Source organism: Panthera pardus, unplaced genomic scaffold, assembly GCF_024362965.1.
Source record: "Panthera pardus isolate Hobbes unplaced genomic scaffold, ASM2436296v1 HiC_scaffold_17, whole genome shotgun sequence".
Lineage (NCBI taxonomy): Eukaryota > Metazoa > Chordata > Mammalia > Carnivora > Felidae > Panthera > Panthera pardus.
In genome coordinates, this window is record NW_026526732.1 from 15,046,713 (window position 1) to 15,065,977 (window position 19,265).

At 39.4% G+C, this 19,265-nt stretch overlaps 1 protein-coding gene across 18 annotated transcripts in view; it reads left to right on the forward strand.

The window, feature by feature from the left end:
- The window catches only part of SYNE1 (spectrin repeat containing nuclear envelope protein 1), a 476,190-nt gene that overhangs the window by 378,360 nt on the left and 78,565 nt on the right, over nt 1–19,265 (forward strand). For all 18 annotated transcript variants that reach the window (XR_008422842.1, XM_053904367.1, XM_053904354.1 and 15 more), the window contains 9 exons: nt 1,488–1,621; nt 2,023–2,227; nt 4,480–4,662; nt 5,209–5,355; nt 7,312–7,466; nt 7,888–8,035; nt 10,458–10,552; nt 13,495–13,729; nt 15,712–15,906. Coding sequence is in view for 17 of the 18 variants with exons in the window: in XM_053904367.1 (XP_053760342.1) it covers nt 1,488–1,621; nt 2,023–2,227; nt 4,480–4,662; nt 5,209–5,355; nt 7,312–7,466; nt 7,888–8,035; nt 10,458–10,552; nt 13,495–13,729; nt 15,712–15,906 (1,497 nt within the window). In the remaining variant the exon portion in view is untranslated. The remainder of the gene's footprint in view (nt 1–1,487; nt 1,622–2,022; nt 2,228–4,479; nt 4,663–5,208; nt 5,356–7,311; nt 7,467–7,887; nt 8,036–10,457; nt 10,553–13,494; nt 13,730–15,711; nt 15,907–19,265) is intronic.

Genomic DNA, 19,265 nt, shown 5'->3' on the forward strand with positions numbered 1-19,265 from the left:
CTTAACCCGCTTTATTTTCAACTTAATTAAACTTGCCTGTGGATAACACATTTCTGGATTAGTTGGTATATAACCATATGATTTAAAAAATTCTATTACATAAATACCCATGTGAATATATTTTATAGAATGATTTTACCTTCAAGCCAGCCTCCCTGACCCATTGTTGCTGCCTTGTGTCTTCCCTTTCTCTCTTTATCCTGCTTCTCCCAACATACTCTAAGGGATTAAAAAGAAAACAAAGAGAAAGATAGCAAAGTGGTAAATTTGTAAACTATTAAGTTGTTTTCCTTTCGTTCAGCATAGTATCAGTGGTCTGTCTGATGTGTACACGTAACCCTCTTTTTCTAGCACTTACTGCTTGGTTTCCTGTGTGCCTGTCATCACTGTACTCATATAGAATGACATCGCTGCTGTTTGACCCTACAGAGCACTCTCTCTTACCTCAGGCCACTGCCTTCAAATCAGCTATCACTCTTACTCCCCTGTGCACTGGGCATTGACCGGGGGCACTCTCACCTGTGGCCACTCTTTCTCCCTGGCTAACTCCTGCAGACTACGGGATGGGCAGGACAGGCCCTCCGGGGAGGGGATGCCAGCAGGAGCCCAGCATGTACCCTCCTTACATTAGTTCGTTTCCCTGCTTGGCAATGAAAGTTCATATGCTGCTGACCTCATACGCCGACTCTCTGAAGGGAATGCTTTTTCTTGTGGATGGGATAAGAGGGAGGGAGGATAAAACATACATATATAATTTCTGTAAACCTTAAATAGTTGTTGCAGATACTGAGAATCATTAAAACGTGCTTTGAGAATAGTAAGTTTGAAAACATATTTTCTAGCTTTGTGGCAATTAGAAGTACTTTTTAGTGTAGCCTACTTCACCTAGAGAGTTTTACTAAGAACTGAGTCTGTCACCTCAGTAATATTTCTGGGGGAACGTCTTCCTTCAAGATGCTTCACTGGTCCTTGGTAGAAGACTGTGCCAAGTCTATAATCTGCCTAGTAAATATTCCTCGCAAGGAAGAACACCCAGATATAGAACTTATAAATGGTACCCAGAAACATCATGACTTCTTAAGGTCTAATTATTGGGAGTTTCTGGTAGAACACCTGTAGGTATGTAATACAAGGGAGACGTGGGTTTTGACTTTGAACAGCAAAGAGAACCAGTGTGACAGATGGCATGGCTTCCTACCAGTTGACGGACAGGGACACTCATGCGAGCTTTTCCAGCAGAATTCCAGATGCCACTGTAAGAAGGTTTAGTTGCTAGGAATCCCTTCTTACACCCGTAAGAGCAAAATCATTAAAAGAAGAAATGATTATCTAATGAAAACTTATAAAGCATTGGAACAAAGTCATGGTTTATGTATGTTTATGTACACATTTATGAAAACAGCTCTAAATTACTTTTAAACTCGATTATTAGAATTTGCATCCTGTCACGTCATCTGTGGCACTTTTTTTTTCCCCCCCTTGGGAAGAATCTTCAAGATGATCTGGAAAAACAGGAAAAGAACTTACAGAATTTTGGTTCCATCACCAACCAACTGTTAAAAGAATGTCACCCACCTGTGACAGAAACTCTTACCACCACATTAAAAGATGTCAATATGAGGTATGGAACATGCTAATTTTACACTGTTATGCATTATTTTACATTACAGCCTCATTATAAATAATGATACACCTAAAACTTGCTGGCATTTTGAAATTGAGCTTTAAAGACTCTATTCATGTTTTGATTTTCACAAATGAGTTTAAGGTAAGAAAATGCAGTGAAGAGGCATCGAAAGAAATGAGAGCTGCTATATATCCCAAGATTGACCTCATTCCTACTATCTACCCCTGAAATATGAGTGAGCCATATTACATGATAAAATTATGTCAGATTGAGACGAGACATCCCTGCATTATTTCCATATTCACGTGAAGCAGGGTCATGAAAAATAATATAGTAAATAACGGCATTTGTTGAGAGGTGTTAATCTGCCCATGAGTGTTGGCTGTTGTTTCCAGATGGAATAACTTGCTGGAAGAGATTGCTAAGCAGCTGTGCTCCAGCAAGGCACTCCTTCAACTTTGGCAAAGATACAAGGACTACTCCAAACAGTGTGCTTCTACGGTTCAGCAGCAGGAGGATGGAGCCAGTGAGCTCCTGAAGGCAGCCACTAACAAGGACATTGCCGATGACGAAGCCGCGACGTGGATTCAGGATTGCAACGTATGTTTAGGAACGCTGGCGCTTTCCCACCACGCGGGTCTTAGACATCTCGAGTTTAGCAGGGCTCGGGCTGATTGTGGGTAAGCTTCTGGTATGTCTCAGTATGTGGGACAGCTATCCAAATATTGTTTGTAAGTATCAGCGAGGCTCCTAGGTTTTCAGAACACAGTTGCACGTGTATCAGATTTAAGAGGCCCCTCCCACTGTTTCGTGTTTAGAGAGGAGTTGTTTTCCCATTTTTTCCTAATGGCATCCCATCCATGTGAAGATTTGGGCTGTTTTTACAGATTTGATCAATTTGAGAAATGACCACATGGGGAATAATGTTGTATCTTTTAAAAATCTGTGAAAAGTATTATCTATATCTTATGTAAGCATTAACATCATTATTTCTTCTAAGAATTTAATAGTAGAAAGAAGTCTTTCTCTCCTGACTTACTGGAATACTTCTTTTTAATAAAGTATTTCTCTTTTTTACTGAAGTTGCCAATAACCTACTTTAGGTTTTCAGGAACAGTTCTCTTGTTTCACTCATTCCATGCTTCTTACTCTTCGTCCTTATTTGTCTTTATTTTAATGAACTTGTTTCAAAAACCTTCTTGTAAACTTTCCCAAATCGATGTATTAGAATTAGGCAAGTTGTAAAAAGCACATAAATAAAATTTCAACCTATCCTAATACCTTCACATAAATACTGAATAAATTACCTTAGAGCCAAAGTTTAATATTTACAGTAAAGATAATGTAATGCTTTTCTCCCTGACTTCCACATTTTATCTTTATAAGATTCGTGATTTTTTTTTAAAGTTTTTTAATGTTTATTTTTGAGAGAGAGAGAGAGAGAGAGAGACAGAGAGCACAAGCAGGGGAGGGACAGAGAGAGAGAGAAGGAGATACAGAATCGGAAGCAGGCTCCGACGTGGGGCTCGAACTCACAAGCCTTCGAGACATGAGATCATGACCTGAGCCGAAGCCAGCTGCTTAACTGACTGAGCCACTCAGGTGCCCCAAGATATGTCATTTTAAAGTTTCAGTCCTCCTGAGTTGATATACACATACCTGTTTTAGAGGGCAATGCTCCAAATTATTTCTCTGAATTTGTTAAAAATCTATGTCAAAGTCAGAGGTGCCCCCCCCCCTTTTTTTCCCTCCTTTTCACAAGAGTCAGTGTATAGGCATAGCAAGCTTTGCTCTTTCCACCGTGTCTGGTGGGTCAAGAACCAGTCATTTGTCATCTCTTAGTGGTAGAAGGAAACTAGAAACAGGGAATTTCCATTGGCTTAAATTTTGAGCATATGAGTGTCCCACAAAGAAATGGAGGCAAGAGAAACTATGGCAAAGAATGAAGATACAGTCTTCTTTTTATACTGCTTGACTCTGCTCACCAGAGCCATTGCTGGGGTTCTATGCCCCACTAAAACAGGAGGGCCCATTGTAACCACTATAATGCGACCACGCATACAGAAGATGCTGTTGACAAACTCATCCCTTGTGTGTATAATATTAATTAGAAAAAGGCAAAATGTAGCACTGTGGGTTTTTTTAACTTTCTTTTTTTAATTTTTTTTAACATGAAATTTATTGTCAAATTGGTTTCCACACAACACAAACTCATCCCTTGTGTGTATAATATTAAGTAGAAAAAGGCAAAATGTAGCACTGTGTTTTTTTTAACTTTATTTTTTTATTATTTTTTTAACATGAAATTTATTGTCAAATTGGTTTCCACACAACACAAACTCATCCCTTGTGTGTATAATATTAAGTAGAAAAAGGCAAAATGTAGCACTGTGTTTTTTTTAACTTTATTTTTTTATTATTTTTTTAATGTGAAATTTATTGTCAAATTGGTTTCCACACAACACCCAGTGTAGCACTGTGTTGTTGATTTGATATCAACTACAGGAAAAGATAGGAAAAACTGCCCAAATGTTTCATTATTGGCTCTACTTGTAGTCGTGTTTCTTCTTGTTTATGTATGTTTCTCTGCAGTTCCCCTGATGTCCTACAATGAACCTATGTGATTTTTATTATAAGAATAGCACATTTATCTCTAAAAATGTTAGCACCCATCTGGTTTTAAACATCAGATTTAATGCTTGATCATTTTTCTGCAGATGAAGGTGATTTAGTGTAATAAATCGACAAAGTAAGAACTGAGTGCTTCTAGACGTGTGGACCTTTGCTGATTATCAGTTTAAGGAGTACCCTTAGCATGTTGTTGCATAATGGCATATTTTCATCGTCTATAGGATCTCCTCAAAGGCCTGGGGACAGTGAAGGATTCCCTTTTTGTTCTCCGTGAGCTGGGAGAGCAGCTCAAGCAACAAGTGGATGCTTCAGCAGCATCAACCATTCAATCCGATCAGCTGTCCTTGAGTCAACGCTTATGTGCCCTAGAACAGGCTCTCTGCAAGCAGCAGACCATGTTACAGGTGTGTTATAAATCGGGCGTTCTATAACATCTGAGCCTCAACACAGGAAAAGAAAATTTTTCCATCGTTGAGACCTTGCCTCTTTCAAGAGCAAAGAATTAAAAAGTAGACAAACTTGGAAGTTCCAGTGGGGACAAGGGAAGGTGGGCATCTTGCACTGTCCTTTCCAGTGTAATTTTGCCCTTGAACCAATGCCTCCTTCTAGAGCACTGAGTAAAATGTGTTCAACTAAAAAACACTAAGTGGCTTTAATATTGACATTCATGTTTATATAGCAAGTTTTTGCCAAGAATCAGAATATATTTCTGTTTGGAAGTATATTTTACAAATAACTTTAGTTCATTCATAAATGGTACATAGGAATAATTCTGTTTTCAAAAAATTACGTTAATAAAGAGAAGAAAGCTTAAATCATATAGCCTTGTTTCTTTAGGAAAGGCATCTTGAGGGTGGCACTTTGACACAACGATATGAAAAGTAATTTCAATGCCCACTTACCCTTTAACTAGATTTCTAAATATCAATTTTCTTTTGTGGGAAAAAAAGGCTGGAGTTCTTGACTATGAAACCTTTACCAAGAGTTTAGAAGCTTTGGAGGCCTGGATAGTAGAAGCGGAAGAAATATTGCAAGGGCAGGACCCTGGCCACTCTTCTGACCTCTCGACCATCCAGCAAAGGATGGAAGAACTTAAGGTAAGTGCTCTCAAATCCTAGCCCCAGATCTTCTATCTTTTGTCCCCAAAATCTTAAGGAGTACTCACAACTCCTAAGATAGGCCTACTTTTTATTTTGAGCTTCCAAAGAAACCCTTGCCAGCTCTGTTTTCCTGGAGTGAGCACGCACTGATTTCACAGACTGCGGTGGGAGCCTGGCCAGGAGCAGCCCCAGGACCCCAACTCAGTGCTGCTTCTCACTTCTTCCCATGCCCAGTGGGCAACCTCCTCCTTCATAGCCCACGGAACCTCCATCCCCGTCTCTACCTTCCTCTCCTACACAAGCCCTCTGTCTCTCAGATACTGGCAACAGCCTCCGTGACTCTCCTTGCAGCCACTCCTCCCCCTCCAGCCCACAGCGGCCAGAATGATCTTCTTCTAAAAGGTTTTACTTAATTATGAACTATTTTAAACAGTCAGTAAATAAAATAACACCATAGACATGCCAAGTTCGTTGTCTTTTTCCTCTGCTTAAAACCCTCCGCGGGTCCCCACTGCTCTCCCAGGGTGAAGACCGGTGTGGATTATCAGGCCCAGGGTACCTGGCTTGCACCTTCTTTAGGGCCTCATCCATCTCAGCATCCATCACAGTGCTTCTGTGGAAACACACTATGTTCCCCTTTCTGGAATTCCTTTTTTTGCCCCACCAACTCCCTTCCCACCAAAAGGAATTAACTTTCGGTCATTTTGTTCAATGTCACTCTCTTAAGAAAGTTTTTCTTTTGTTCATGGTCAGGGTCCCCAGGGACACACTTCCAAAGTACACTATTTTTTTTTTCTTAAATTTTTTTTTCATACCAGTTAATTATGTTCATGTGATCAGGTGACTACTGTTGTGGAATAGTATTGTGACTCTATTATTAGAAGAGTATCTTACAGTCTGTAAGCCCCATGAGAAGGACCATGGCATGTGAGTTTTGTTCATGTGATATCTGTCCATGGAAATTCTGCCATTTGGTTGTTAAGCTTTTGGCTTCAACACTTGGGAAGATTTATTCTGTCTGCAGGGTAATGAGCCTATTTCAGAGCATGAAAAGAGAAAACACACAGCCAAAGGTGTCCTGACATTTCCTTCCTCCTGTAGCTGGTTTCCTAGATGGGGTTATAGATGCCCACACGAAAAACAGAAAAGACAGCCTTGTCCTGTGTTTGAGATCTGAAAGCCTAGATGGCATTGTCAGCTGAGTCTCACCAACTTTGGGATTGGGGCCAAGGACCTAAAACTGAAGCTGTGAAATAATGTGTGGTGGCTTCCAAACTTGAATGGGATCGTGTTCCATCTAGCAAGAGGTCCACAGCTCCTGTTACCCAGACCTGCCACCTGCTAGCTGGGGGGCCTTGCGCAATTTACTTACAGATTCTCAGCATCTTGTCTCCCATCCTGAAATCGGAATAGTAGTGGTACTTACCTTATGGTATTGTTTTGCAAATGAGTTATTACCTGTAAAGCTCTTATAATAATACTTGGTTTATAATAAGTGCTTAAGGAATGGTAGCTATTACTATTATAGTTGTTGCTATTAAAAATGTTATTATTGGTGTTAGATAATAATGGAGCAGAATAGCACAGATACACGGAATATACAGGGTAAGAAATAAGCCTTTTCAGTCATCAGCATAATTTCCATCCTTCATCAGTTACCAAGAATTACTTATGAGTAAATAGACCAAGTAAATAATACACATAAACTACCTACATGTTCAGTGAAACCAAGTAAGTAGCTGTAAAAGCAATTGCAGCAGAAGCACTGGAAACTGATTAGGAGATGTAGCTCTTTTTTATCTGCAGCTCTGGAGATTACAAGTAAGTGGCCTAGAAACGCATAGGAGCCCAAAGACTGGCTTCTTCCAGAAATCTGAGGTCCACTGTGCAGCGTGAAAGAACTCTGCCTTTTCTTACCATAGTGCTAAACTGGCTTTTAAATCTTGCTTTCAGGGACAGATGTTAAAATTCAGCAGCATGGCCCCAGATTTAGACCGTCTAAATGAGCTTGGATATAGGCTACCCCTGAATGATAAAGAAATCAAAAGGATGCAAAATCTGAACCGGCACTGGTCTCTGATCTCCTCTCAGACAACAGAGAGATTCAGGTAGAGTAACCAAGAGATGTTTTGGCCACTCTGATAGATCAGTAGAAATGAGTGCATGGCTTGTGTACATTTATAAGTTCCGAGTCTTTCCAATGATACTTACAAAACTTGAACCGGAAGTGGCAGATTCAGTGAAATGGTTGCCCATGCCTAAGGTACTAAAAATTGTTGGGACAAAAAAATTTTAAAAAGAAAACTCATATAAGAATTATCAAAGATACATACATAATTTTATCATTCTTAAAACTTACCACTTTAAACTTTTATTCTTTTCTTTTTTTTTAATTTTACTACCTGAGGTGAAAACTTTGTGGTCGTCAATTTAGAAGTAGAGGCAGAGGATATTCATTTAATCTAGTTTTATATGCTAACAATATAAGAACAAAAACATAATCATATTCTTTTTCCTTTGGTCTGTCAGTAAGTTGCAGTCGTTTTTGCTACAACATCAGACTTTCTTGGAAAAATGTGAAACATGGATGGAATTCCTGGTTCAAACGGAACAAAAGTTAGCAGTAGAGATTTCTGGCAATTATCAGCATCTTTTGGAGCAGCAGAGAGCACATGAGGTAGGTTATGCCAGTGGGTTTTCGGGTAATAACAATGCCATGTGGAGGACTTCAAACACTGTATCTTGTGTTGATAGCTCTTAAGCTTGGAGTTTTCCCATCTTAATTGCAAAAGTGTGGTCCAGTACTTTGCTTCCATAGTTGGCTTTAAAAATGTGTCAGGTGTCAATATCCTGTGATGTATACTGCCGGAATTGTGGTAAAAGTCTCCTTATGGGGGGTGAGGGGTGGGGAGAGGGATCAGGGGTGTGTGTGGAAGGAATGCAGAAAGACAATTTTTGAATTGAGTTACATACTACATTAATATTGCCAAGGCTAGTTGATTAAGAAATTATGCCTTGATCACGAGTCTTTGATAAATGAAAATTGTGTGTTCTGTAAAAAGCATTTCCGTACCAGATATCTCCAAGTGTACCTCTTGGTCAAGACTCATTATAATTATTTCTTAAGAAACACTGAAGAGAGAACTGTGTGCGAAAAGCAAATTAATTAATTTGCTATTAGTCTCGGTTTCCTGGTATAACTAAATTGTCCCATGTACTTATGAAATATACGCAAATGGAGAGAGAGATAGGATTTACTTAAAGGCAGAGAAAAGCTTAATGCAGAGCTTAAAAGAGAGTGAAACTAGGGGCATCTGGGTGGCTCAGTCAGTTGAGCACTGGACTCTTGATTTCACCTCAGGTCATGATCTCACAATCGTGAGATCAAGCCCTGCATTGAGCTCCACATTCAGTGTGGAACCTGCTTAAGATTCTCTCTCTCTCTCTCTCTCTCTCTCTCTCTCTCTCTCTCTCTCTCTCCTCCCTCCCTCTGCCTATCTCCCCAGTTTGTGTGCTCTTGCTCTCTCTCTCTCTCTCACACAAAAAAAAGAATAAAACTAATTTTAAAGCATTTTCCTTAAATTTTAAAAATAGAGAATTTAAAAATGTAGAGGGTATTTTTAAGTCCATTTTTATCAAGGTGACTTAGAATGGAATAAAAGAAAATGAATCAAAACTAAAGTCAGCTATCACTTTATATCCACTACGATGACTATGATGAAAAAGACAGCATGTGTTGATGAGGGTGTATAGAAATTGGAATCCTCATGCTACTGGTGGGGATGTAAAATGGTGAAGCTGCTTTGGAAAACAGTTGGACAGTTCCTGAAAATATTAAACAGAGTTACCATATGACTCAATAATTCTACTCTTAACTTTATACCCAAGAGAAATGAAAATATGTGTCCAGAAAAACTTGTGCAAGAATATCGTCCATATCAGTGTTATTTATAGTAACCCACAAGTGGGAACAACTTAAATATCCATCAGCTGATGAATGAATAAGTAAAATGTGTGGAATACTATTCAGCAATCAAAAGGAATGTGGTGATGATACATACTTCACATGGTCAACATTGAAAACATTATGCTAAGTGGAAAGAAGCCAGTCACAAAAGACAGGCAGGATGCTATTTACATGAAATATCCAGAGTAGGCAAATGCATAGACACAGAAAATGTTAGTGATTACCTAGTGCTCATGGACTGGGAAGAAATGGGGAGTGATTGCTGAGTGTGGAGTTCTTTTCAGGGTAATGGTCTAAAGAAAATAGTCTAAAATTGATTGTCGTGGTGTGTGCCCAACTCTGGGAGCATAATTAAAGTCCTGAAATTATGGACTCTAAGTAGGTGAATTGTTAAGGCATGTGAATTATTATCTCAATAAAACTGTGATAAGAGATAAAACTATCTCTTAAAAACTGTGGAAATAATTTGACAAACTTTCTGTTGAATTTTTTTAGTGAAAAAATTTTATTAACCAAATTAAGTTAAAAAACAGTGACTTAAAAAATGTGAGGTTTTAAAATCTTTTCAACTTTCTAAAAGATCTTAAGCTATTCCCTATCTGAAAAAAAAAACCAGAATACTAATTATGTGTTGACACTTAATGTTATTAGGTGATTTTGAAAGAAGTGAAACATAATTCTACCTTTAGTCACTTAGTTTTACTAAACAAAAATGAAACTTTAAGTATATCTTAATTGGTTGTTTAAAAATATATTATTTCGGGGTGCCTGGGTGGCTCAGTCGGTTGAGTGTCCAACTTGGGCTCAGGTCACGATCTCGCGGCTTGTGAGTTCGAGCCCCGCGTCAGGCTCTGTGCTGACAGCTCAGAGCCTGGAGCCTGCTTCAGATTCTGTGTCTCCCTCTCTCTCTTTGCCTGTACCCCACTTGCACTCCATCTCTCTCTCAAAAATAAACACTAAAAAAATTTTTTTAATGCATTATTTCTATACTGCAGGATTTTACACATATCCTGATTCAACTGGAAACATTTTTCAAAGCTTTGCTAAAACCAGAATTTTTGGAAAGTTACCAGAAAACTGGTCACTGAAATTGGGAACTCTAAAGTATGTTTTTCTATTTTTCAAATAATAGTTGTTTCAAGCAGAGATGTTCAGTCGTCAGCAGATTTTGCACTCGATCATTATTGATGGGCAGCGTCTTCTAGAACAAGGTCAAGTTGATGACAGGTAGGATCCTTGATATATTATTATGAAGAAAGTTTCCAGTGAATTAGTTATTTTCTCTTTAATGAGCAGATTAGAGGGCATGTATCTAATCTTCCTAAGGCAATTGTGCTGCAATGGAGCCTCAGTAATTGAAGGAGAGGCTTGTCTGAATCTCGGAAATGAGTGAGTATTGAGTCTTCTTTAAGAACTGCTATTATATTATATAAAGGACAGAGAGTAATTGGAAATCACCTAGCCAACCTTCTCCAGACCTCTGCAGGAGACTGGAATTAATGAATAGATCAGAACAAATTCTATCGATGATGTATCAATGGTTTATAAACAGATGCTTCTAATATTCTCATACAGCTACAGAAATTGTATCCTCAAGGGAGCATAGAGATCACTAGATCATCTCTCTTACTTATAGATGAAAACTTGAGGTCCAGAAATGTGAACTGATGTGACCAAGGTCACTCAGCTAAGTAGCTGGTTTTTAGTCAGGACCAGACAGCTTTCCCATAGCATGGTAATTCCAGGTTTGAAAATGGTTGGCTGCCTTAAGGCAGCAGACACACAAACTGAAATCCTGCTTCCTCTTCATTTACTTAGCAGATTGCCTCTTTATTAAAAATGAAGAGGCAAAATCTAGCTCATCTTTCGACTTCTGGTATGTGAATTGACCATTTCATACTGTGTTTACATTTCCTGGGAACAATAGCTAGTCTATTGCATCGACTTTATGTGGTGATATTGGAGTATAACTGCATTTATTACATAAAATCATCTCTCCCATATTAAGGCCCAGTAACCGTGATTAGAATTAACTTAGTGTTTTTTTCAAAAATGAAAAAACAAAAACAAACAAAACAGAACGTAAATCATTGTTTTTATTAAAAGGTTTGTTTTTTTTTTTTAATGTTTTGGAAGCAATTTCAGTTTTGAGTGGATATTTCTTTGGAGGTAACATGGAACATTTTCATGGTCATGCTATGGAACAACAAAATATGATAACGTATTTACTCTTTTCTAAAAAATTATGTATTTAAATTCAAGTTAGTTAACATACAATGTAATATTAGATTCAGGAGGACAACCCAGTGACTCATCACAACCCAGCAATTGAAAACTACTAGGTAATTATCCAAAGGATACAAAAATGCTGAATCCATATTTATTCTGTTCAAAGTGAGCCAGACTTAAACATGGGCTTTACTGAGAATTTAAGGCCTTCAAAATAAAACAAATTCAAATTCAATTAGCTTATTCTTGCTTTAGCCTCCCTTGATCAACTCTATAACAGTATTATAAAAGTTTAAGTGAGGAAGTAAAACAAAATTTAAAAATCATGTACAAGCCAACATCTATTCAATTGTAAATGTTAACAGTTAAGGAGAAACACCAAAAAGAAGAAAATGGGAGGGTTGAACCAAGGATAATTCTCAAAGTTGAAAGGAAAAAAAAAAATTCGGATTAGAGCGCGAAAGCCCCAGATTAGGAATGTATTGTGTTTTAAAAGTTCATTTCTAAATTTCGTGTTGAGAGTTCAAGTTCAGCCACAGGGACAGTGTCATGTGGTAAGTACTTCCTCACACTGGCAGGAAGCTCAGGACTGTTGAGGACAAGGGCTCCAAAGACATGGTGGATGGTGGCCTGAGGGGGAAAGTACTGTGCAGGGTACTTTTCATGTTGCAGGACGTTCTCAAGTCCTGCAGTTAAATGTTTTCGGAGATGATGGATGCTTGTAACTTCTGGGGGAGTTTCATGAACCTAATTCATCACATTTGATTCTACTGCAATTAGATTATTAATATCAGAATTTCCTTTCAGAAGCAAGAAGCACCAATAATACATTTGGTTTACAAAACCAAGGTGTATAGTGGGCCTAGATAATGAGAGGTGTCAAGAAAGTAGGGGTCCAGAACAGTAAGTCAAGCTCAGATTGGAAGCCACCCTCAAGAGGAGAAAATAGTATATGGAAGGGAAGAAAAGGAAAACTTACGTGATAGAGAAAAAACAAGTGATGTTACACTTTAGTATGCAAAGGTGAATAATGCTCTAATCTACAGAGAAATTCATTCTATTTGATAGGACAAACGAATTGTAGAACCACAAATTAACACTTCGTAGAGAACTACCAACCCCCTTTTTAAGGTTGAAAACACAGATGTAGGAAGGACAAACTAAAAGGTCTGAGATTATTTAGCCTGAAGTTAAGAACACTTACATAAAACTTACTCTCTTTAAGTATATGGACAACCTTCATACAGACAATGATAACTAGATAGTTTGCATTTTTCTAAGAACAAAATGAAGTAGGCTTAACATGTAGAGGGGACGATCTAGATTCATATGTATAATAATTTGCTAAAGATTAGGGCTGTTTACTGTGAGAGAATACAGAGAGTTTCCAAGGACAGTTTTAAAGAAACATTTTTAAATAACATGGTTTTATTTAAGTGGCTTATGATTCTGGCTGAAATAACCCCGTGTTGTTCATCCAAAGTGGCTTATAATTCTGGCTGAAAACTGAAGTGTATAAATAAGTTTTGGTCCTCATTTTCTCCCCACTGTAGCACGAACAAGATGTCGCCTCCTGCTGCATACACTTCTTAGGGTTTGGGCACATTCCCGTGGTGTCACTACCCAATGCTCCCCACCTCTTGTGTACTCAGGGAGAGAAGAGATGACAGTGACTTTACAGATATGCCTTTAACCTGTGCTGAGACATGAAAATACTCAATGTTTGCCAAAACCAATAGTTTGACTGCTATAAATTTTAAAAATGACTTGAAATAGACCCAGTAACAGATCCTGGAATGATATTTGAAAACCTCTGCCCTAACTCACTTCTCAGGGCTTAGGGTCACCAAGCATATGCACATTGTGTGTAGGCATGTCTGATTATGAAAATGTACCCAGGGTAACACAGTTTCCTCCCTATGTAATTGTTTCCACACCAGGGATGAATTCAACCTGAAACTGACCCTTCTCAGCAATCAGTGGCAGGGAGTGATTCGCAGGGCCCAGCAAAGGAGGGGCATCATCGACAGCCAAATTCGCCAGTGGAGGCGGTACAGGGAGATGGCAGAAAAGCTTCGTAAATGGTTGGTTGAAGTGTCCTATCTTCCCGTGAGTGCTCTCGGAAGTGTCCCAATACCACTGCAGCAGGCAAGGACCCTCTTTGATGAAGTGCAGGTAAGGTGCAAAACACACGGTCTTTAAACCTCTTCTGTGTTTCCACTGCACGCTTTACCCTCGCCTCAGTTCTTCGCAAGGATTCTGGAGTGACACTGGAATGAGGACAATCATTGTTCCCGAGTGTCAACAGTAACACACAATACGATTGCATTACAAAGCCCGTGTATGGTGACGACACTCTGTCTGGTCGGGCCCAGCTGCTTACAGACCCTCTCCACTTTCCACACCAGTGCCTCCCAGCAGCTCACTAATCCCCAGCATGGAGGCAAAGGCAGTGGCCGGGAAAGGAACACCGCATTGATTATACTCACGAGCAACGTAAATGTGTAACTTAAGCATTCCGGAAAAGATAAAAGTCTAGGTCCTGTCTCAGCTTTTTGTCCATTCCTGGCTTGGCTCCGTACTTCCATCTATCTGGGAACTGGGGACTCCAGCCCCTTAGACAGATACGTGCTAGTGCTCTTATCAGTGCTTCCCAGTATGTTTTATGGTCTCCTTTTGCTTTGGCGGTCACTGCTCTCTGCTTTCTTTCTCCTCGCTTCTCTGGGAGACCTCATCCACACATCTGTCTGCCTGCTACCAGCAGAGAAGGGCCAGCGTGGTATCTTCTAGTCCCATCTACCTCCTGAGCTTTCAACTTATATATTCAGATTATATATGTGTGCATACAGACCTAGTGTGCACCATGGGTTCCAGCTTCCAGCAGGGCCTGTGATCTCAGGACCAGCCATTCTTCAGCAGTCCATTTCCCACATCCCCAGCTCAAGGAAATGTCTGGCAGCGGCTAACGCTTCTATCACTTGGACCCTGGGAGGTGCTCTAGAGCTATATTCTTTTCCTCTCCCTTCCTATATCTAATATATTCCCACTGCCACTGCCTTAGCCGTGCTCATGATAGATGATAGCTTTCTTCTTCTTCTTCTTCTTCTTCTTCTTCTTCTTCTTCTTCTTCTTCTTCTTCTTTTTTTAATGTTTATTTATTTTTGAGAGAGAGACAGACAGAGCGTGAATGGGGGAGAGGCAGAGAGCGAGAGCGAGATACAGAATCTGAAGGAGTCTCCACGCTCTGAGCTGTCAGCACAGAGCCGGATGCGGGGCTTGAACTCACAAGATCATTACCTAGGCCGAAGTTGGACGCTTAACTGACTGAGCCACCCAGGTGCCCCGTAGACGACAGCTTTCTAACCTGTTAGTATATCCAATATATGCCCACCTGCCATTCCGTCTTCTACCCTCCTGCAAAGTGTTGTAATCCAAACACATCACTTCCTTGCTTAATATTCCCCTGTGAATCTCAGTCACTTTCACTATTAAAAAAAAAAATGCCTTTGCAGGTGTGGTCTTGTGTCCTCTTCTGCCGCTCTGTCACACGCATACTGCATTCCCCCTGAAAACTGCATCCAGGATCCTGAATTCATCATCTTTATCTCAATGGCAAATTTTCCCATCTTCATTTCTCTGTGTGGAAGGATTCCTCTGACTGACTCCTGGCCCTCCTCACACCGGGTCCTTCTTAATCTAGTCGTGTTCCTATGTCTCTAAGACTCATGAAGCCTTTTCCCTTCGAGGAAGCCTGTCTTGCATCCACATGGGTTAGATATTTGAGCACTGGTCTTTCTTGGAATCGGTTGTTTGTATCAAACAAGTGTCCTAAATGTTTTCGGCAGAAGAAATAAAAAGACCACAATAAAACTTAAAATATGTAGGAGTGGGTTCCCTACGCATCAGTCTCATGGGGCAGTTTTCATATTGCATTGTGACTGCATTTAATTTGGGGACAGAAACTAAGCCTCCCCCTGTCGAATCCTCACTCGTGTGTATACATTGCTTCATTCGTGCCCAGAGTACGCGCTCAGTAATGTTTGTTGTATCGAGGGGGCGTGCTATGTATGAAAACCCGTAGAGTCGTTTAAAAATCCTTGGAATAGGGATATGGTGAAGAAAAGAATGAGAAAGTAAAAAGCAACGGTTCCTTTCAGTTCAAAGAAAAAGTGTTCCTGCGACAACAAGGCAGCTACATCCTAACAGTGGAGGCTGGCAAGCAGCTTCTGCTCTCGGCCGACAGTGGAGCTGAGGCCGCCTTGCAGGCGGAACTCGCTGAAATCCAAGAGAAATGGAGATCGGCCAGTGTGCGTCTGGAGGAACAGAAGAAAAAGCTGGCCTTCCTGCTGAAAGTAAGTTCATCTCCTTCCTCCTAGAGACCTGATGCAGTTTAAGGAGCCACACAGGTGGTTGCGCTGCTTCGTTCTGTTGTTAGCTTTCGAATCAGATGATGCGAAGATTAACTCACACCCTGCAGGTTTTTGATACCCTCTGTCTTATTTAAGACTTTGTCCTGTCTTGCACGAGCTGGAGAGGTTTCCTAGTTTTCAGCAATGTGTCTTGCAGAAAAATCCCCCCACTAAGTAGTTTTAAGTCTAATAAGTCTGTCCAAGTGATGAATTCTGATTAATGGTCCGTGCTAAGCCAAGAACCGTGTGATGACTTTATAAATCCAAACAGGAATGCAAGGAGTAGATTCCACTCCCTGATCTGAGACTCTAAAGTGGTTTTTAAGATCGATATCTCTTATTTTATAGCAAGAAAAACCTATCCAAGAAGATACTCTTGATTTCATTTTCACTTATCCAAGCACGTTGCTACGAGATAAAATTCGGGAGGTATATTAAGCCTTTCGTTGGATACAGAGAGCATACTGATCACACTGCAAGTTCAGGGAGATGTAGATTTATCCAGACCCCCCACAATCCAGTTTTCTCCCCCCTCACTTGACAATACTATATATAAAACATGATGATACATGCATTGGAAAAAGAGCATGGTCTCTACTCAGATAAATCCAAGTTAAAAGCATAATAAACCAAGTAACCTGGTTAACTCAACCTGTCTAAGCCTCAGTTTCCTCCTCTATATCGTGGGTATGATAACCCCTCCTGCACATGGCATCGTGAGGATTTAATGATATAATGAAGGTGAAACAGGCGGCACGATACCTACACATTTGGGCATTCAGTAAATGATGGTAATTGTCATTGTTGGTATTATTATCATATCAAAAAGTGAACAGAGCTAAGGAGTCAAGTTTTGTATATGTTGATAATCACCAACACTTTAACAAAATTATCTATTGAGTTTGGCCTGCCACTTTTTTGGATCACAGGTAATAACCAAAGGGAATGGAACACGTTTTGCTTTTATAATACTTAAAGTATGCACACCCATTGGGTTTATTCTGTTGGATTTTATTTAATAATATATTACCTTCTGTGTAGGAAACACTCCATCAAAAATACCACTGAACGTTTGATAAAGAACTTTTATTTGCGCACAGCGCAATTCATCAGTAATACAATACGCCTGATTCTTTTTTCTTCTTTTTTGCTTTCAGGAAAGGATTAAAAACATTGTAACTCATTCTGTAGAGATCATGTTAATCCTATATTTTTCTTTATTTGCAATGTGATTTTTGGACGCACCCCCGAGAATTTAATAAGGCGAAATGGCTGAGTCACTGCATTCACTTTTCTCGCCAGTCTGTCTGTTGGCGTGTAAGATGTCTGTCCGCTTTGATAGATGATCACAGACCATGCCATCTTGCTAGTCCCTTGTAATTCATGTAGCAAAAAGACGGGGTTATAGCTTCAGAATCCAAGCCATCCTTGGAAAGGGGAATCCTTATTCTTGTTAAAGTTGATTTTATTTTATTTTTTAGTTTATTTTGTTAAGTTGATTTTTATTTTAAATCAGACATGAGTACCTAATTTCCTAAGAAGAAATTTATGCAGCTAAATTCTAAAGTTAATGTCATTTTCTTTATCTTAGTGTATCTTCATATCACAGCTATGGTGCTTACCTGTGTTTAGCTCTTGATTTAATGCTCTGAGTAAATATGCCAGGAATACAGTGATTATATAATTCTATGGCCTATATGTTCACATGCTTTCCTGTTGCCTCTTAGTTTTATTATGGAAAATAGGAAACTGGCCTTTTCTCGTTTAGATCAATGAACATTTATCGATGGCATGTGGATAGGTTTCAGACTGTGAAGAGTTCATGGAGAATGCTGCTGAATTTAGTAAGAAGATCTCACTATGCTGAGCATTAATGAACTCATTGTAGCCTGGGAATACTGAGATACTTCAACAGGGGGGAATTGGAACAGATCTGTCCAAGACTGACAGTTTGTGGTTTTTTTGTTTGTTTTTGTTTGTTTGTTTCTGGTAAATGGAAAGAGAGAATGTGGTTATGCACTCTAGGAAGTTCCCTGGAGGAATTTAAAAGTGCAGTGAGAATCTTGGGCCAAATGCTCAGTCTGGTTAGAAACCAAAAGACCTTTTGGGTAGGGAGGTGCTTTAGTCAGCACTTCTTACAGAAGACAGGTGCGCTCATAGCACCTATGGGCTGCTGCACTAAAAGTAAAGTGTCAGGAGAGGAGATAGAAAGAGCCCAGATGAGAAAAGACTGGTGACAAAGGAAGAGATAATGTGAGGGAAAAGGCACCATGCTCACTACCGAAAGCATTTCTAGTTGTCTTTCTTGGGAGTTCAGTAGTTTAAGTTGTGGGGAGTGGCCACTGGACGTGGGGGTGGAGGTGGGGTACCAGAAAGGGGTGGGGGGGAGACAGGAATGGGAGGTAGCAGGCAAAATTAAGGAGATCTATTTAGATAAATTTAATTTGAACTGTCTCTGAGACACCAGATAGGACTTAATTTGTAGATATGGTCCATTATGGTTCCTTTAATAATTTTTTTCTTTTACTTTTTTTTTAATAAAGAAAGAAATACATGTGTCTGAAAAAAATGCAGGTAATAATATAAGTATGTAGAGTAAAAAATGAAATTTCCTCTATACTGCCACCAGAGGTATCCACTGTTACCAGTTTGGTGTGTAACCATCTGAAATATAACCACATAATGTATATTCTTTGTCACTCTGTAGAGATCTACCGATCTACCCCTCTGTATACCACCAGCCTCTATCTACCACTCACCTTGGCGATATTCTTCTTCAGAGCACTCATTAGTGTTTGGCATACTAGTTGTATATTTTTAACATTTTGCCTTATCTCTCTTCTTCCATTTGCTGATTGTTTCCCATTTTATGTGTTATATACTCAACCCTTTGTGACATGTTTCAGCAGGATCAAGATAGAGCCCACCAAGTGCCAGCCTTTTGTAGTTGTGTATTTCTAGTTCTGTAACAATTCAAATTTATGTGCCTCATACTAGTCATATAATGAATTGAATCAGAGTCAAGGTTATATTATTTTTACATTTCATCTCACTTTTCTTATTCAAACACATTTCATCCTGAAAGAGATTCCATATTCTCTTTTTTATCTCTTATAGAGCATTTGAGGTAGTGTAGACACATCGTAGATGGGGCTAGGAAAGGGGCAAAATAGTACAATTATACTCTTAACCTCTGCGGATTGATTCAGATCCAGATAACATTTTTGAGTCCCCGTAATATTCTGGGCATTGTATTTGGTGCATTCACACCCATTGCTTCCTCCAACCCTCCAACAGTCATT